At 35.8% G+C, this 21,792-nt stretch overlaps 1 protein-coding gene across 3 annotated transcripts in view; it reads left to right on the top strand.

Moving 5' to 3' along the window:
- LOC140171865 (uncharacterized) overlaps nucleotides 1-21,792 on the top strand; it is a 312,836-nt gene that overhangs the window by 39,247 nt on the left and 251,797 nt on the right. The window contains exon 1 of one of the 3 annotated variants that reach the window (XM_072195203.1): nucleotides 10,451-11,746. The exons of the other annotated variants lie outside the window; for them this stretch is intronic. Within the exon in view, the coding sequence (XP_072051304.1) occupies nucleotides 11,715-11,746 (32 nt within the window). The 5' untranslated portion in view covers nucleotides 10,451-11,714. Of the gene's footprint in view, nucleotides 1-10,450; nucleotides 11,747-21,792 lie in introns of those variants that run through there. 3 annotated transcript variants of the gene reach the window in all.

The raw sequence follows: 21,792 nt of genomic DNA, 5'->3' as shown, positions 1-21,792 counted from the left end.
CGTCGGGCTGGGGATCACCATTGCAGGGGATGAACCTATCGACCCACACCACTCTTCGTCATACATAAATTCCCCAGCCACATTTCCCTAACATAATATGAAATTTAAAAAAAAGGAAATTTAGTTCGGCAGAGGTGGGGCTCGAACCCACGCTGCACCGCTATCATGTATACAGTATCGACATATTACCAGCGCCTGTACCCTGACCAACTGACTTGTTGGGGCCATCTTGAAAATTTGAACATATAATCACAACTTCAATTACTTCATTACTTCAACATACCACGTGACAAGCAAAGACAGAAAACGGCATACTGCAGTTACTGTCCATTTTCCTATACACAATACACAGTGCTCTTACCGCTGACGCGTAACCTCTACAAATAGCGTATGTTAGAAGTATGGGTAATTGCCTAGTTAACGCCGGTGTGTGAAAAATAACCGCCAATTCTAGAAAATATAGTTTTGTAACATGTCCTAAATTTTAGCTAATTTAGATGTTTGGAAATATTCGTACTTTGGTGTTTTAGGAAGGATATGTAAACGACAGATAACACCAAAAATATGAAGAAATTATTTCCAACCCGTGTTAAGTCTGCAAACCACCATGCTTCTCATTTTCAAGAACGCTGGTTAACAATAAGCAGAGTATTGTCTCATTTCGTAAACAAAAGCCCACACAGAATTGTTCTCTAGCGTTCGCTTTATAATCGTTCACCCAACTGAAACTATAATACCAGCTCATTGCTCCATTGTACATGTAAAGCAGAAACATATGTTGCATGTATTTAACCAGAGAAGATATGATTTAATCAGTTGAGCTGTTTTCAATGAGTGTTATCTTGGTTTAATAGCTTTTAATGGGGTTTAAGTCCTGCAAAGGTCGTGGTGAATTCCACTGTAGACATGACTGCATCATGTACCGTATTTTGGAATTTTTTCTGCTTAAAAACATTAATGTGTAGAGCTACCATTAGGCCTATTAATATTGTTGAATTCTCAGGCGCATACAAACAATACGAGGGGCCTATGATACATACACAATTCATTTCGTGCATGCACGTGCCCTGCAAGGTAGGGAGCCTAGCCTACCATTTTTCTTGTAAGACGGTCTGGATTCGTAGTCCACCCACGTAGGTCCCCAAAGTTCTTTCAGATATTAAAAGATTAAATTCCCATAAAGACGAAACAGTAATCTTTAGTGGGGACCTACGTAAATTTAACATAAAATTTCCGCCATCAATTCAGTGTTAATTTTTATTATTCAGAAAATATTTTGGCGTATATAAAATTGAAATAAATTCTCTGCTTCCTAAACCACATAAACTGAAGCATGATTGGGTATCACGAATCGCTATATATGATGTACAGTTAATATTCAAATATTCTTTTACACATTATGATGCTTCAGTTTTTACACAAACAAGAATTTGTCTTTAAAAAGATAAGTTCACGGATCAGGTGTATAGTACATATACTTTGAGCTACTTTGGTCTAACATTTAATATTCATATCTAACCTACTCTGCACTTATTCAACAATAAATAAGTGATATGAGGCTTAATAATGATACCTGTGTCTTGACTCTGAAAAACAATATTTTTTTAAACCTCATTTTGCATTTAGTTTTTAAGTCACCTCAAGCCACCTACACTACAGGATCTCATTTTGCATTTAGGGTTTTTATTGCGTTGCAAAGTAGCAAAACTTTCTGGCCCAATTCGTGACTGGAAAAGGCTATCCTCTCTTACAACCTATCAACAGGTCTGATTTCTATAATGAGGTGTCACCGGGTTTCATGAGATAATAATACCAAATCTAAACACCATGAAATTCAATACATCACGACCAAGCTCACATTGGGCGCCCCATTCCTTTTTTAAAGGAATTTTTATTAAGCCACCTCCTGGAAACAAATTTGGCTATAAACTACGAAGTATAAAGTCTAATAAATAAATAAAATAAATAAAATAAAATGAAAATTGTACATGTATGCAAGATGCCTTATTACTAAAGTAAACAAATTACACAGCCATTTGCTCTTGCTAGTTTTTGTCAGGGTCAGGGATATTTGTCTCATAGTCCTGCTTTTATGAACACTAATATTATACAGGTTACTACACATGGGTTATTACAAGAGTCAATAAACATTTGACCAATTAACTATAGATAATGGACTTAGTTTTATGCAATGTAGTTATATTGAACCTTTTCTGAAGTAAGTCGCCTGCTGAGGCTGCTGCATAGTTTTATTTACAGATGATATGTTTACTTTGTGATTAGGCCTGACCATGACCTGCTAGTTTGATTAACCAATCAGTTATGTGCATTGTCAGCATGTGATGGTTATAAGCCAATTGCAAACATATTTATAAAAAAAAGGCTAAAAAATTCCTACACTGAGCAGACTCTTTGCTGGGTTTAAGGGCTAAATAGTAAGTTGTCATGTGGGCAAGATTAGATAAAGGCATACAAACTAGGGTATGAGATATTAGGAATTATTTCCTAGCCTCTTAACCACAGGGTTGGGCTATATAGCTATTCAAGACACAGGGTATGTAAGGGATAAACTGTGCATATGAGATGTGGGGCAAATGGCATCATTTCACTGACATGAAAAAATATTTCATTGAAAACCCTCCCACTCAGCTATTTTAAAAAGGTCATCAGGCTTCCTCAGCATATCACATGTGTTATGGTATTATTTTGCGAATTGCCCCGTGGTACTTTATGGAGGGGAGACTTTTATTTAAATACGGTATAAAGGACGAGTGGCCAGTATTCGGTAGGTCTACATAGCTTTACAAATTCAGAGTCTTGCAATTATGATTTTAGAGCCAAAGGGGTAACTATATATTATAAAATTATAAAAGTTAGAAAGTCAGTATTAAAAGCAAGTCAGTAAGATACACCTCTACACTACAGGCTGCACTCCATAGTAGGCCCACAGCTAAAAAACGACACTGACAGAAAAAACTTTAAAAGGGGAGAACTTTTTCATTTTTATTTTTTCTACAATGCAAAATTGATCATTAAGAGGAGGAAGCAAATTGTATTGCCAATATGTTAACTTTAATTTTCCACTTTTATGCAAGAAATAAAAGAAGAAGATACAAATTCCCTTAAAAGGGGAAGCCAGCTTCAATGCAGAAGAGGTCTTGTAATTACCGTATTGGTCCGAGTATAGTCCCACCCGTTTTTTATGTGAAAATTTTTCACAATTGGGGGTGGGATTATACTCAATTTCAAAACAAAAAATTTTTTTTTTTTTTTTTTTTAAGTTTATTTTTTTCAGGTTTTGAAGTGTCCCTGGACCTAGACCTAGATGCTAGGATCATTCATGGTTGACCTAAAAAAAAAAAAAAAAAAAAATTTCAAGATATTTTGTATTTTTAATATGAAAATTGATACTTTGTTTTCATGTCATACTCTATTAATGATTTCAAAATGCATTCAAATTCAATGCATTTTGAAATCATTAATAGAGTATGACATGAATACAAATTATCAATTTTCATATTAAAAATACAAAATATCTTGAATTTTTTTTTTTTTTTTTTTTTTAGGTCAACCATGAATGATCCTAGCATCTAGGTCTAGGTCCAGGGACACTCTAAAACCGAAAAAAAAACTTAAAAAAAATTTTTTTTTTTTTTTTTTTTTTTTTACAATTTCTGAAATTTTTCGAAAAATGGGGGGTGGGATTATACTCGAGCGTGGGACTATACTCGGACGAATACGGTAGTTTAGGTGGAAGGCATTTTTAGGATCACTCTTTTTTATGATCCATCATGTTCCATGACAGTCCGGGATGACAGTCCACCAAACCAGGTGGTGGTCGCATTGCATTTTCATCACAACCGTGTAATTGAATGGGATTATTTTGAAAATTTAAAACGCTTGAAATTTCACAAACAAATAGGCCTATATGTTAATAAATAATATAAATACAAGCTAAAACCATCGGGTTCGATAATAAACCCCCAAAACTAACCGAGTATTTGGAAAATGCCATACGGCCGGGCCGTTTCACAAGCTGCCGGCTCTATCATGCCATTCGCCGCCTGCTCCAAACCATCAATGATAAGAACATGCACACAGAAAAACCAAACATTAACTCCTATAACTTCCTGTCAACTCTTTAATTAATTACTCCAAATTGTTCTGTCTTTTTGTCTTTTCTGCCTTTTAGGCCACCCTTAGCTCATTATTAATATAAAGAAATACACTGCAGTTTTTAGTTAATTGGCTAAAACTGCCATCCTACTTGCCTTATACATGCACATTAATTTTATATTAATTTATATATTAATTCGCAATTTATACATAGCACATTATAAAATGTATAAAGACTGATATTGTTCAATAGGCCTACATGTATATCAATTGTACCCATATCAAAAATAGGCCTTGAATTTACATCGAATTTTTCCTGTTGAAAAGACAAAACTGATGTTTAAGATATCAATTATTTCATAAATGACATTTTGAGTCATTTTTATCCATAAAAACGATACAGGATATAGGATATTTTTACTTTGACTTTTAGGTCCATAAAGGTTTTAATCATGTTATTATCAATACACTCACATCTCATGCTGTGTTGATCTCCAGGAGGTCTGCAAATGTAAATCTAAGAACGCCTGATAACAAGGATACTATCATTTTCTTTCGTTGATATGCTGTGGAAACTATTATAGGCCTGGCATATATATAACTTTTAATGTTATATTTCCTTCAAACCATAACTTTTGAAATTCTCACTGCTTTCATTCGTTAAAACGGCAAAGCATACTTTCTTTTTCTTACAAATCGAATAACAGGTCTTACATATATATTTTCACCATAAAAAGTTCCGCAAAGTAATTCAAACCAATGCTAGTACCCCGTAATCTCTTTAGCAAACAAAGACGATCTCCGAAGTAGATAGCCAGCTCTTAGCTGGCTTAAAATCAGAATCCCTCAAAGGGCAGGGACAGAGTTGTTGTTGTTGTTTTGGCCAAATAATAATTTTATTGTTTTGATTACGTTCGATAAATTTGGTTTTACCATAGACCATTTATCTTTCCTATTTTGGAGATTATAAAAGACATAATGTACGATTTTGGTAAAATTTTAATTTTGTTCTTCTTTTTTTTTATATTTTACTATGATTACATAATATTACTGCTACGGTACTAGTAACACTTTATCTGTCAAGGTAGACTTCTCCGTAGTCCACTTGCCCATTTTGCATACTCGGGCCATTACATTTAAAGCATAAAACTCTGATTTATCTTGATTTGTGTGCAACTGATAGATTTTCACATCTGTATCTGATCTTTTCAGTCACCGCACTCCCTCTGTTAGCTTCCAGGATTTTCGGGTTCGCTATCAATAAACTGGTACTTCCAAAATCAGAATTGTTCAGTATTAAAGTCAGCCATTATAATTATGCAAGATAATGTTGCATTCAGTTACTTTTATTGTCACTAATTATCTGATATTTTTAACTCTTTATGACCATTTTACTATTGAATACTTTAATTTTAATAAACATCAGTATAATTTTGTATTCAACGAAATGGGTTCATCATGACTAATAAACATATTTTTTAATAAAATTCGACTATGGCATAGTCTACTGTCAAGGGGGTCTTCTGATCATTTTAACCTGAGACTAGTAAACCAACAGTCTCAGGTTTACTAGTCTCAGTTTTAACTAAGCTTAAAATAATGAGGTAAAAAGTAAAAACCGACTTAGCCGCTTAACTGTGGAGCTTTGGGGATCACCTCTAAATTTTACTTTGGAGGCTTAGTCCTTTACATGGTATTTCAGATAGCATTGGGCAATTACAATCATGTAAGAAGTGCAAATTTGAGCAAAATATGCAGCAAATGATAGCTTTACTGTAATACCAGAAGATGGGAGAAATATCTCTTTGCTGATCAAGCAGACCCCCGATCCAAAACAGCCTGGAGTGACTGTGAAGACTGCATGTATTATAAACACAAGTGTGTATAACTTTGTTTGCCAAGTCATGGAACCTTTTAAAATGTGTTTGAAGAGCATGGTTAAACAAACAACCATGAACAAGATCTTGTTCTGTTTAATACATGTACTGCTCTGTGGTTTAGGTTGTGCAAATTACCAGTTTCGCTTTGATTTTGTTTACTTACGTTTTTTAATCTCCATGTGTTATTCAACCTTTTATGTTCACTCAGCATGCAGGAGAATTTTAGATGTGCTAGAACATTGTAGGCTTTACAAAAGCAAAACTTTAATGATAATTATAATGAGTAGTAGAAACGAGATGCAGGGTATCTTAATATTTTAATGACATTATCAATCAAAGTTTTTTTCCTCCATCCCCTGTACACAAAACCCAATGGCATATAAATATTTAAATTCCTCATCAAATTTATAATATGCTAATTAATCACATCCCGTGAATAATAAAATAATAAAACAATAAAATGGATGATATTTGATATTACCATATTTTGCATAACATCAGAGAAGATGAGCTCATCTTCACATGTATTTCGATTGAACATCTGCATTTTGTTCCATTCAAAGAACAGTAGTTTTAGCTAGTACGATATTGGATTCATATAGGCCTATCCTCAGATGTTATCAACTCAGACAATCCATAGAGACGAATTCGTCTGACATTTGGTTTGTAATGGAACATTTTCCAAATGCAAAACATGTAAAAAAACTCAATGTCCGGATTTTTTTAGACGGGAGCATCATTTAATATAAATCATTTTTAATAATAGTAATACCGTAATATGCACTTCTTGATTTATGCTTTTGGATTTTTAAATGTATATTTAGAGTCCCTCTTTCAAATTTTATATTTATGTGTAATCTAGCTATATCATAATTTGCTGATACTTTGGTCAAAATTTACATTAAAATGATCAGAAAAAAACTATTATTGTCAAAATTTCTGTTTTCCCAGCAAACACAAAAACGTTTTAAAAACGTTTTAAATAAGCTACAATGTATATTTTGGCCTTTGGTTAAGGTAAAAACGTTTTAATAACATTAAAATGTCGGGTTATATTAAGGTCATGATAACGCTTTTAAAACGCTTTGTATGAAAACACACTACAACAATAATTATAAATGTGTTCAAAAAATGTTATTGTAAACTATTTTGCAAACATCTTTGCCAAATATTGTGTCAATACTTAAATAACATTATGTTAAAATATTTGAACCCAGCAAACACAGAAATGTTCTTAAAATGTTTTTTTCAAAACCTTTTAATAACATTTTAATGTCGGGTTATATAAAGGTCATGAAAACGCTTTTAAAACGTTATTGAAAATATTTTGGGCAAACATTTTTCGCAAAATATTTTTTCAACTCCCAAAATAACATTCTGTTTAGAATGTTTTGTATCAAGTTTTCAAGAATGTTTTGGGAATGTTATTAAAACGTATTTATACTCTTTATATAATCCGACATATGCGACATTTAAACGTTTTCTGTAAAACATTTTTGTTTGCTGAGCAGTAGATTATCAAAAAATGTTTTTTAAGGTTATGAAAACGTGTTATACTCTTAATATACCCTTTATATAACACGACATTTAAACGTTTTCTGACAACCTTTATAACCTTTTGCGAATGATGTCGAAAACGCTTTTGTGTTTGCTGGGTTGGTGTCATGTTATTTATTGTATTTTTGGCGATAAAAGAAAAACCCACCCTATTCTACGGGCGGACCTTTCAACTTCAAGTATAGGGTCGGTGTTTTTGTACTTGTATTTCTAGAGAGAGGCTATCTTGAAATTACCCTAAAATATCACCAAAATATTAAGAATTTTTTAATACCAACATATTTGCTATTATTTAAGCAAAATAAATGTTTTTTTTTTTAATTCTCAAAACACAAATTCGGTCGGTTGGCCCAGTAGAGAAGGGTTTTTTCAGTAGCCTTTGATACTATTAATTTTTTTTTTAATTTGCAACATTTTATAAAACTTAACAAAATAGAAAAAAAAACTGATGCTAAACTTAAAATTTGTATCCATCATTGAAAATCAATCAATTCGAAATTAAACCTGTTATTAAAACCCCAAGCCACGATGGGTTGATTTGTTTTTAATACACAGAATAATATTTTCCCTCAGTTTATTAATACGGTAGCTACCCAAATCTGCTAAAATAAAGCACACAGTAAATTTTGAAACAGATAACACTTTGTACTGCATGGATGAAGTGTGTGTGCACTATGTCCCATGAACAAACAATTACGTAATAGTATTGACTTTTGTTGAACTTGTGAAAGGTCAGTCCAGAGAGTTTCTCTGCTGGTACTAATTATTACTGTTTAAGTGGTAATTTTCAAGCATTACAGTTATTGTCGCGATTTGGAGTTACAGAGACATTTTTGCAATTGTTATTTTCGCGATGCTTAGTTTTGCCCTATACTTGCAATACATTATTATATATATTCGCGAGGTGTTAATTTCGTGGATGGGACTACACTCGCGAAATCCGCAAAAATAAACCCCTCGCCAAGTGTGCTTGCTTTCTGTGAAGTTGTTTTCATTAACTTAAGATAGTGCACTTGCTTTAAACTGTTTCTTTACTCAATGAAACTCTCATTAATTGAGTAAAGAAACAGCTTATTTTCAGGGCAACCATTTTCTTGGGGGTGACTTCATTTGGAATCTACACCCCTGTGTGAGAGACTAAAGTAATGTCTTCCATACAGGGTGTATGTCTTTCAACTGGAATAGCCTAAAATGTGTATATCATATACCTGGTATATGGCGGATTTACCTTTTGATGGTCCTGTGGGCAAGGCAACATGATTGTCGTGAGATCTACTCACTCAAATGGCTTTACTAAGATTATGGCATAAGCGCAAATTTGGTCTAAAATAGGCCAAAAGGGAGATGCAAATTGTAAATTTTGTCACAACATATCTGTCAACTGAGCAGGGGAGGGGTCTGATTTGCCACCCTGCGACTTGTTTTCCGTCAAGTTGGTGTACCCTCTTTTTCTTTCCTACTAATAATTAGGGCTTACTCAACAAGAACTGAAGAATGTTGGTTGTCATGGTCACTTGGGCTGTCAATCATGATGATTATAACTACTAGTACCACCAACTTGTGGGGGAGAAAACGCCTCAACATACATTATGCACATACATAATGACAAATTGCATTAACCTGGAAGAGAATGGAATTCCTGATATCTATTTGCACAAAAGGCTGGAAATCCCGACAAATTACTAACAAAACCATCTGGAATTCCAGCACCTCAATGGACAAAAATATGGATTATTTTATTGACCAGAGGCAAAAAAGTCTGGAAATCCAACCAAGGATAAACACAATAAACCTGGAATTCCAAAACCCTCTATGCCTTCAGACTAACAAAATGGTGGAAAAATCTGGAAATTTTATGCCAAGCATAGGCAAAATAGGCTGGAATTTGGAACAGCATAAGTAGAATAGGCTGGAATTCCGAGCCCCAAAGACCACCAAAAAATCTGGATTTCCGTTGCCCTCTATAGGGGGGGTGCATGTTTTATCTGGAATAGCCCATTAGGATCCACAACATGCTCATTTATCAGGGGCACAGTTCTTTAACCCCTATACATTTGTACATTCATCGCATGACCTTTGAAAATTTGAGTACAAAAACTCATACTCGTTAACTTCAGGTCAAATTTTATAATATGATTGTTTGGTTGAAGTTATTGAACTATACCATTGGGATGAGGCCATTGTGGTCCATAGTGAGTGTGATATAGTCAAATAAAGCACAATGCACCATGGGAAGACATTGTTTATTTGCTGTTGTGAATACCCTACCTACATTTTTGCTGTCTATGCAATACATATCTACAGACTGCTAGACAGGTCCTTCATAGGTGGGCAGTCAGGTGAATGCAACAACACTGGGTGTGGAATCAAAATTGGACAAGATAGACACGGAAGTTCAATGGAAGTCATCTTGATTTGATATCTAAGAGGAGGAATTCCAGCTCCGAACTTGAAGTACCCTTGAATTACCCCATATGGGCCTGCAACAAAGTCTGACACATAGGCTATATTTACGTCAGGTGAAGCTGTAACTGACAGTGCACCACAATGGAACTATTATGATGACTGGAAACTGTGACAAGATAATAACTCATCTTCATTTGCTGCTACGTTTGTCATATCTTTTACTTCTAGAGTATTGAAGCGGCATCATCCCCTGTTCAGGACCCCTGCCTGCCTACACACACACTGACAGACAGATACGTGTTTAGTCTGCATTGGAATGATAGTTGATATCTATGCAAGCAACAACTTTAGTTATGGTGGAAGCTACTGATTAGCAATAGATAACTTACTCATCTTATGTATGCCAACTGCGCATCATCCCTCTCTTTGCCTTTATACCTAATCTTATCTTGGACCATTACCAAACTTGAAGTGGCTTGGATTGCCCTGCCATTATCAGTTATCTATAACGGTAACTGTTGCTCAAGTTAACTGGAATCTGTACAACACATGTTCGCTCTATTGATGTCACACGTACCAGGGGTTCAAGCCAAGAGTTCAGTCACTTTGGATTTTCTACAAAGCTCAAGTGAAGAGGCACTGGTTCAGTAGGATGTGTTTTAGTAAACTGGGAATACACTGTCTATTTGAGCTGTCTTCAGCTTTTCAGGAGCTTTTATAGGTGAAAGGTCTTATCTCTCAGGAGGAAATTTTACTTCAAAAACCAGCAGTTGAAGTAGCTACTGGCATTAACTACTGTAGCAAATTATTTCTGCATTTGTGAGGTGTGTACTGTGTGGGAGTTTTCTATACAATTGTAACTGTATGGTGTTTTAGCTATGTACATGTACTTGTTGTTGGACTATCTGTAGTTATCTTTACTTTATCTTTATCAATGGAATTCTGAACTTGTGAAATCAACTTGCAGGATAATACAGCAGTGGTATTTTCTTTCAAAGCAATACTTCACAACACAGAGATATTGTGTTACACTGAGATACCGGTGTACTAAAGAACTGAAATACCAGAGTATATTTTATACCAGAAAAGTAGAGCAGAGTTTGGAAAACTACACCGGCATTGCTTTGTATGCCTACTGGTAATCGGCGGCGGGTACTGTTAGACACTCTGACTGTTACCGGGGTGTTTATGCTATATTCAAACATTTCTTAAGTTTGTGTTTGTATTGAGGCCCAAGGAGGAGAGAACACAAAACTTGAAAACACCGGCAACCTAGATTTGATACCAGTAAGCTCCAGTAAGGTGCATGCACAGTGGTATCGGTTTAGATCTTTCAAAACGTGATGTGTGTGTGTATATAGAGGCTTGCTGTCTGACATTTCTTGAAGCAATTTTTGTACTATTATCAAAATATTGCTTGTTCAGGAATGGAATAATGCCACATTTTACTTTGATATGTCAGTAGGATCGACTCGTCATACTTGTACAAGTTGTAGAGAGCTTGTCAACACCAAATTGGTGGTCAAGATTTGAGCATTAATTGTGCATCAATCCTGGAATATTACAGTGCATTTTTCAAAGGAGGAATATCCGTACATTATTGTACTGAATGGAATTGTACAGAGGATCACAAGGCCTTTGACAGAATAGATCACTCAACTTGCAGTTGTGTTGGAGATTGCGATTGAGATTTTTAGGCGGTACCAAGCAGTATATTAATCTATTGGATCTTATTATTGCATATCATCATTCACCATGAGTTGGAGAGCAGCGTTGCATCTGCCAAAGTAAGAAGAGGCTCTGAAGTCTCAATAGGTTAATTGGTCTGCATATCGGGGTTTAGAGCAAGAAAGTCCTATCTGCAATAGCTGCCAGGTGTCATATGTGTACAATATAGAATACAGAAATTGTAAAATTGTCTATATGGCAGCTATTGCAAAATAGTCTTTCTTGTACCAAAGCCCCGATATCATGATAACTATTTTGTTGTGATAGGGTTTGTGAGCTTTCTATTACATGATAAAATTGTGAGGATCTACAATCCTGGAAAACATGTTGGCACAGTTTGATTTTAATTGGGGAATTCTCTGCCCTGTTCCCCTTCCAATGTTGGACAAAGCTATGTTGTCCACAGGTCTGTGAGACCCTCCAACATCGAGAGATGGGATGGGGGAGGGCAAGGGTATGGAGGGGGTCTGTGCTTCACATACATTGCATGCAGTTGCACCCACCTTTTGCTAGCTCTCCAATATTGGTAGGACAATGATCATTTCAATTGTTTGAGTACTGTGCACTGTGCCAACTATTTTTTCAAGGATTATAACTATTCCAATTGCAATCCATAGACATAGCCTTAACCTCTCACACAGGGGGTGTATACTTCAAATGGAGTCATCCATTCAGGTAACTCAATTTGAAATACATACTCCCTTTAAAAGAAGCTAAAAGATTAAAACTCAAGTCTTCCATAATGGGTGTTTCAATTTCAACTGGAATACCCATTGTTTACAGCAACATACAACCATGTACCAAATCCAGACGTCTTTTTTTTTGGGGGGGGGGGGGGGGGTGGGGATTGAAGAGGTAGGCCTATGTTATATTACACTATCTTCCAGAGAAGTATGGCACTCCTTTGCTCTGATTGATGTGCACACCCTTAATATGCCAGCGGATTGGATGAGCACTGCAATTCGCCGATCGCTTCTTTGACGCGTAATTGGCCAATCAGATTACCGATCTGTTGTCATGTTTGCCAGACAATTGAATTAGCCAATCAGAACCCTACCTCTACCTCTATGTTTAGGCGGTGTATGCTCTCAAAATGTTCTCTGCTGGTCCTGTAAAGAAGTGGTGCAGTGGTCCAAAATCAAATACCTACCCATGGGAACTTTAGTAGAGCAAATAAAAAATATCCATCAGAATCAACTGAACTTATTTTGGGATGAACTTTACCCTCTAAATACATCACTGATAAAGGGATTTATAATGTGATAGCAATGTCAAAGAACTTTATATCTTCCTAATGCAAAATGTAATAATGATCATAAATACACAGCAGTATGCATAGAATTTAAAATAAAGTTGACTTTTTAAGGTCGTCTCTAGGCATCATAATAATTAGACGGAACTGTGACATTCGTGGGAACATTCTGTCTTTTCAATAGAAGACAAATAATATACAAGAGGATGCTATTTTCTCATGAATATGTTAAAATTTATGACTAGCGACTCGATTTAGTTCCCACCCAGTAGTCTGGAGGAGGTGAGAAAATAAGAATAATGGGCAAAAATACTATAAAAACTACACCAATATTGTGAAGAGAATTGGACAGAAATAGAAATAAAGTGTGACATTTAAAATGGCTGAAAGAGGTTCTTTTCACAGCATGGCACAAAATAAATCGACTTTGACAAAATATTTTTTTTTAACCCAAAAATATAATTACTGAGTGCCTGAAATTAAAAATTGTTGAAATTTGGTTCATCCATATCCCACAAGAAGTGGCTCAATATGTGCATTTCCCTGTGCCAAACTTTTGGTTCATCCAATGAAATATTCCTCTGTCCCTAGAAAAAAACCCAAATGGCCCAATTTGTGCAAATTTTTTCATATGGACAGTTAACTGGACCAAACTCACAACAGGGGGGGGGGGGAGGGTCTTTTTTGCCAGTGGGTTCCCTCTAAACTTTAAAAAACACCTACCCAATTTCTAGGTGTGATTTTTGCTCTGATATTTAAAAAAACAGCAAAAATGTGATATTTAGGGCATTTTTGTCCAAACATGGGCCATTGCAAGCCTTGAAATAAGCAGACTGGAACCAGGAGCAATTTGTTTATGAACATTGCTCCTGGTTCACTGGGAGTTTACCAGAACCAGAAGCAATTTCTGGAGAAACAGGAGCAATTTTTAAAAAGTAATCCTTTTCTGCATACATACAATAGCAGCACTACTGCATCAAGTGATTCACTGGTTTATGTGAATTTTATAAGGACCAGGAGCAATTGGTGGCTTTATGAGAGCAAATTTGCTCCCTGCGCCTGCTTATTTCAAGGCCTGGGCCATTGATAAAAAAACCCTCTCTTATTTGTGTAGTTTTTGGGTCTACATGTAGGCCTAAGTTTATGCTTCACATGGAATTTTTCTTTAAAATCTTGCACAGTGGAAAGGCAGATTTCAAGCCATTGAGCATGAAGTGTGGAAATAAAAATGGATGAAAGTAGAACGTAAAAGTGGCTTCTTCGAACGGCACATATCACAGACACAATATTGTATTAGTTTGTATGTATTATTCACATGTGGGAGGATAATGAAGAGTTGAATTGCCATTAGGAATACACACCTGTGTGTTAACAGCATACTGTAGGCTATATCGTAGTTTATTGTAGGATCTATTGTGGTCCCATTAAAATATCCATTCCATCAAGGAGATGCAGTAAAGATACAAAGCATAAGTTTACTAAAAACAGTGAGACCACAGACCCTGGTGAGACACTACATGTACTTTTGTAATTATTGGTTATTCTTCTATTTTCAGGTTTTGCAAAGTGATTGCAAGTTAAGAATAAGATAGAAATTTCTTTAAAAAGGAATGGGGCGCCCAATGGGAGCTTTGATGTGCTGAAATGCGGGGGGGGGGGCACTCCCACTTTGGAGGTGACGCATATACATGTAGGGCTGTTAAGACCCCCTTTTTCACCATCGCTGTCACCCAAAGATCCCATTACCAGCACATGCGCTGTCACCCAAAGACCCCATATTTTTCCTTTAGAACTGTCACCCACAGGCCTAGACCCTTATATTTCCATCTGAACAGCAACGAGTCATCTATCACTGATTTTGTTAGTGGGGGTAAGATCGGAGATGAAAAAGTATTTAGCTTGAATTGTCTTGCAATTTTAACTTTAAATTCTCACTTTTTATTTCTAACATTGGTTGTACGATGCTTAAAAATGGCTAAATTTCTCATATACAAAGTAGACGGGATTCACCCACACATGCGAGCACCCCCCACACTCACACCAACAAATCAAGCATGCACTCACACACAATGTAAACATTACAATAAAATTAATAATACTAATGATTATTTTTACTACTATTATCTTCATTATTATGACAATATAATGATTCTGCTTGATAAATCTGTCTACCTGTACCTGTAATTCAATTGTTATTTTCATAAATTCATGCTTCATTGCACAAACAAGACCCGTTAACCTTACATTGATATATATGGCACAGGAACCCAAGTTCACACTTATATGTACATTGTATTTCACATAAAGAAGTGTCAAAAATTCTCCAGGATTTCTTCTTGCAAAAAAAAGTGGGTCTTGTCCATTGTAGCTGGCAATAATTTCATTCAAACAGTTTGGTGTTAAAATAATTGTGCATAAGTAAATTCTTTATGACAGACTCACCATGGCAGATATGATTTTGGTATGTTTTGGCAAGCATTTGGTTGATTTACTAAATTGTAATAACATGATTGATTTCACCACAGATATTGGAACATGTCAGTGATGTCTACTTTTTCTCTGTTGATAAGGGGTAGTCTTCAGTGAATGGCTCTTTTCAGAGCCACCAAACCTTTTACTTTCGCAGATAGGCGAGGTCTGCTTGTTCTCTGGTGACAAGGGACAGTCTTCAGTGAATGGCTCTTTTCAGAGCCATCAGTAGGCAAGGGGCGGCCTACATGTCTCATTCTTAGGTACTTTGTTCTGAAGAAGTCAGAGCTACTCCTGACGAAAGCTTGACAGTTCTAAACTTGTTGGACAGCGAACCCACTAAGAACTTCCTAATTATTATGAACTCCCGTCGTAACCTATACCACAATTTCATAACCACAAATTAAAAATATCTTTCACCCATAGGCTGTAATGTGTGGCTGCTTGAAAATTAATCTACTATACTAAAATAACCAGCGAAGTCTGTCTGTCTGTCTGGTTGTCCGGCTATGCGTTTCGCCGCGCTTCGACGCATCGATCCGATATTTCGGATATGGATATGTATCGGGAAAAGCATGTTGACCGGGTGGTTTTGAAGGTCACCGGAGGTCAAGGTCAAAGGTCAAAATTTCAAACTTTGTCCGATCGGGCCCAAACTTGGTGGGTGGAATCCTTGATACGAGGGGAATGTATGCGCGAAATAAAATCCGAGGTCAACCGAGGTCAAAGGTCATTACGGAGGGTTCAAATTTCAAACTTTGTCCGATCGGGCTCAAACTTGGTGGGTGGAACTCTTGATACCAGGGGAATGTATGCGCGAAATAAAATGCGAGATCAACCGAGGTCAAAGGTCATTACGGAGGGTTCAAATTTCAAACTTTGTCCGATCGGGCTCAAACTTGGTGGGTGGAATCCTTGATACCAGGGGAGTATATGCGAAATAAAATCAGAGGTCAACCGAGGTCAAAGGTCATCACGGAGGGTTCAAATTTCAAACTTGGTCCGGTCGGGCTCAAACTTGGTGGGTGGAATCCTTGATACCAGGGGAATATATGCGCGAAATAAAATGCGAGATCAACCGAGGTCAAATGTCATTACGGAGGGTTCAAATTTCAAACTTTGTCCAATCGGGCTCAAACTTGGTGGGTGGAATCCTTGATACCAGGGGAGTATATGCGCGAAATAAAATCAGAGGTCAACCGAGGTCAAAGGTCATCACGGAGGGTTCAAATTTCAAACTTTGTCCGGTCGGGCTCAAACTTGGTAGGTGGAATCCTTGATACCAGGGGAATATATGCGCGAAATAAAATGCGAGGTCAACCGAGGTCAAAGGTCATTACGGAGGGGTCAAATTTCAAACTTTGTCCGATCAGGCTCAAACTTGGTGGGTGGAATCCTTGATATGAGGGAACACGTAAAAATATAATCGAGGTCATCCGAGGTCAAATGTCATCCAGGGACTGCATTTTAAACTTCGCCTGATTTCGGGTAAAACTTGGTGAAAGTAATTCTCCATATCACGGGAGCATGAACAAAATCAAACCGAGGTTACTCGAGGGCAAAGGTCATATGGGGTCAGTATGCCCAACTGGGCTTAAAAGTGGTAGAAAGAATCCCCGAGATGAGGAGAATGTGTCAAAAAGTCATCAGGGGTCAAATAGCATTGCCATCAGTTACTTTCACAGCAACGGGTGAACTAGTACTACTAAAATATGCAGCATGTTATTGTACAAGACAGCAAATGCTTTAGGCCTAAATGTGCAAATCTATAATTTTTATTTAAAAGCAAATTCTGGCAAAGAAATCAGGTGCAGTGCAAGAAAGGCCTATCTGCAATAGCTGCCAGGTGTCGTATGTGTAGTGTGTACAATAGAAAACAGAAATGGTCAAATTATCTACAGGGCAGCTATTGCAATTATCTTGCACCAAATCCTCAATATGTAACATAAAGTGAACAGGTATCGGATATACACTGTTTTGCCTGTCATTCAAGCTAATGTTTCAGCAACACATGTATGCACCTTCAATAACTCTCTCCATGCGGGTGTCTACTGCAGACAACAAATTTCAAGAAATTTCTAAAAATTCAAAAATGTTCAGAATTATATCAAACCATATTTGGAATCAGCATGAAAAATGCATCAAAATGAGTACAAACAAGCCCAGTATTGGTTCAGTGGTTCTTAAGATAGATCTTGATATTTTGTGAAAATATCTTGGGATTTTTTATGTTGAAGCCATGGCTAGCATGCATAGCATTAGCAGGTGCGCGTTTTCATCTAGAAATCTTTAAGACACACCTAGTACTATGACATGTATTACAAAGCCTATATCCGCTCTGTGAATCTCAACTGGGAGATTTCACTAGCACAGGTGCTTCAACTACTGAGTGGTACAGTTGATGTTCAAAACTCTTGTTCACAGCTTTTGTTTTAAATAATATATTCAACACAGATTTATATATGCTGGGCGGCGAAGGCAGAGTATCTTAATTTGATCTTTGTATTAAAAGCATAATGGGAACGCATGCTTAATGAACTAAGATGGACTAATCTTCATCTAACTAATATAGTGAACGGTCTTAATCAAAATGAGACTTTGATCTTTATGATTCCACAATATTTCAAAATGCCTCAGGTATCTTACAAATGATAAAGAAGTTCTACCAATGTATATTCATGCCTAAAAAGTTCTACTGCCCTTTCTGCTCCAAAATTTTTATGGTCATCACTACCTTGGTATTTTTTTCATGTTTGTGGATTATTATTGTAAACACTTTTATAAGAAGTAAAATATACTGTTCAGCATGTTCTGAGTAGGTTTAATGTTCAGAGTACCGTACTGACGCGAGTATAGTCCCACCTTCGAGTAAAGTCCCACCCCCCAAAATGCTAGGATCATTCATGGTTGACCTAAAAAAAAAAAAAAATTAAATTCGAGTATAGTCCCACCCCCCAATTTTGAAAAATGTTCACCCAAAAACGGGGTGGGACTATACTCGCGTCAGTACGGTAGTTTAAAAAAGCATAAATTTCAGCTTGCATTTTGGCATATTATATTTAAAATATGAACAATTCCGGAAAATCTGAATTTGTCCGGAAAATCTGAAATGTGGGTCAGTATTCTTTTGTACAGTATTAAAGCACTAAAAGTAGACACACCTTTTTCATATTATCAAGATCATTACTAGCGATTATGGGATCATGTTACTGTTAGTATGCCGTCTAAAATAGACAAGGGGAAGTGCATCATTTATGTATGATATAGCCTTAGGTACTTGTACATGGTGTACCAGCGGATTTCTCTTAAAATATGTTTCAGCTTAAATAGTGATCAGTAATAATGTAGAAATCACACCAGGAATATCATTTTGAGGCAGACCTGTGGTCTATGTTTCGAAAAGGAATTTTTCATTTCAAAGATTTTCGGTGAAATTTGTGTAATTGGTGGTGATGTTAATTGTTATTTGGATGATAATTAACCTGCTGAGGTGAGGATTCAGAAAGCTAGTCACAACTTGGAAACCATATAGATGGAACATGAGTTTGAAGCACATAGACGTATGTCCATGTGTCATAAACTTAAACCCAAGTGCTTGTTGTCAAGGTGTTTCCTCAATATTGATGCCACTATTATTTGGATAATACTTGGAAGACCAGAAGAAGAATAACAATATTAAAGCAAAAAGCAACTAGGAATGTGAGCTTGAAGGATAAATCTATGATCTGTGTGTCATAAGCTTACACCTCCAAGCGCTTTTTGTCTGAAGGATTTGCAGATATTATTTGGATAATATTTTACCTTTGTGCCGGGGTCTACCAGAAAACCAACAACAACAACATCTATATAGCAAGTATCTAGCAGGAAAGTAAGCTTGAAGCATAGACCTTTGGTGTCTTTGTGTCGGAAGCTTACATCCTGTATAGAAGCTTCTCCAATATTCTTGGAAATTAAATAATTGGATAATACTATACTTTTAATTGAAAATGTTGGGAAGAAGTTGCTTGGACATCTGGTTCCGGAGTGTATGTTGGATGCTCCTTGGGTGAGTGAAAAATTGTCAAATTTTCATGTTTTTTCCATGAACTTTGGCCACCTTGAACTTCAAGCTTGAAGATTTTAAAATCCAACACAGAATATATTTTTCCTCCTCTTCCAACCCCACCCATGTGCCAGTCTCAATCTCAGTCAAAATAAGCTTGAAATGCTTCAAAATATCAAAAGTTACAGTCCTACTGGTATAATTCTATGTAATATGCCAGGGTAATATGTATAATGGTTAGGCCTTTATTACCAAGAAAAGAAAAAAATTCAAAAAGTTGGCACGTTTACATAATATTTATACAATGTTTATAATATTTGGGTTATCCCTGCTTTTTCACAGACAGATAAGTTCAGCATGCATCAACAATTTGTTGAAGTTCAAAGACCTGGTAAGCTAGGGAGCATAAAAAATAACTTATCTGGTGCACTTTTGTTACACAGACATCATAAATCAGTTTTCCTCCTCCTCCAAGTTCAAATATGGTGCCCTTCTTGTCATCCCATGACTGTCAATTATTTGGAGGGTTGGTGCAAGTATTTTACCACACAAAAGAGCAGTGACCCCAATTTGGCAGGCAGGAAATATTGCTCCCTTATCACAGAAAATGCTTTTTCTCAAATGGTAGATAGGTGTACATATTGGCAACTTTCCTCTGGTACTACAAGTACAAAAGTAGACATTTTTGTATGGTAAATTATGAATTTCTGTGCTTTAATTTGCATGCTCTACAGAGCTACCATGAAAACTTCGAAACCCACACAAATATGTTCTTTGACATATAGGTCAATGAAAGAAATAGTGAATTTAAAAACAAGCAAAATACATGTAGTCCAAAATTGGCAAAGCACAAACAATTTCAGTCACAAAAATTACTTCTTGTACAGTACATGTATTGCACGAAGAGGTGTATCACATCTGATGATGAAGGTAGTTCTACTACCTTCATGATCACATCAAGCTAAAATAATTGCATTTTGAATTGAGTCAACCACCTCTACAAAATCTGTGAATATAAATTATCTTTAAATCCTATATTATTTGATCTTTGACCAACAAGCTTGGAGTCCGTGCCTGTCAGGAGTATCTTTAATTAAATTCCACATATTTCCTAATTGACCATTGAGTAACTGATAGTTTAATTAAAGAAGAAGAATATCAATATGACAGGGTAAACATGGCAGTGATATGAATTAGTGTATGACCTAGTTTTTGCGGCACTATCACCAATCAGAGGAAGGATTAATTGCGTTCCAATGATGCATTGCAGTAAACGGAAATTTGAATATTAGCTTCGTTTTCAATGAATTTTCACTTTGTTATTATTAATATTAATTATTATTTTCAATATTGACAATTACCATACTGACTTGAGTATAGTATTTGGGGGGGGGGGGGGGGTCGACTATACTCGAATTAAAAAGTTATTTATTTTTTTGGTTTTGGAGTGTCCCTGGACCTAGAGCTAAATGCTAGGATAAATTCATAGTTGACTTTAAAAAAAATGTAGGCCTATGCGTTTTGAATACATTTGTACTCATGTCATACTCTATTAATGATTTCAAAATGGATACAAATTCAATGCATTTTGAAATCATTAACAGTGTATAATCAGCACTTTGAAACTTTCTTGAAAAGGCGCTTTATTAATGTTGTAGTATGTATGTAGTATGTATGTATGTATGACATGAGTACAAATTATTCAAAACACATACATGTAGGCCTACAAGTCAGCCAAAATGTTTGTTTTTTTCAATTTCTAAAATTTTTTGAAAATTTGGGGTGGGACTTTACGTGAAGGTGAGACTAAGTCATTTTATGTTCTTATCTAGTATTATGGTCTCTCTTGATCTCAATACAAAAATATTTACTTGCATTCTCAGCAGTTACTACTACAGCCTTCCTTAATTCAAATTAAATTCTCTAAGCGCTTAACATAAGTTTATTTATTCAAATTTTTCTTAACAATTCTAATAGGCCTAAAATGATCAAAACAAGCATAATTATGATTTAAATTCAATTCTCCAAACATCAAAACTATCAATTATCCAACCAAATTATTTCGGCATGGTAATTGGTATTATCATTTGCAAAAGTTCAACTTCAGTTAAATTCAAATTCAAATTAATTTGGATCCGTATAAATTGGACTAGAAAATAGGAATATGAACTTTGGTTGTGCCAAATTATGCAACCTGTGTGCGCATTTTCCTATCAGCTTGCATCACAGATCAACTGATAGCATCTACCAAGCTCATAAAGGAGTTCAAACTGAACCAAATGTAGCAACTGAAGGTGCCAGCGGCCTATTTATATGCTGATTTTATCAAATTGGCAAAACAA

This window comes from Amphiura filiformis, chromosome 15 (assembly GCF_039555335.1).
Source record: "Amphiura filiformis chromosome 15, Afil_fr2py, whole genome shotgun sequence".
Lineage (NCBI taxonomy): Eukaryota > Metazoa > Echinodermata > Ophiuroidea > Amphilepidida > Amphiuridae > Amphiura > Amphiura filiformis.
The sequence above is the reverse complement of the archived record's forward strand: the minus strand, read 5'-3'. Positions and strand labels throughout refer to the sequence as shown.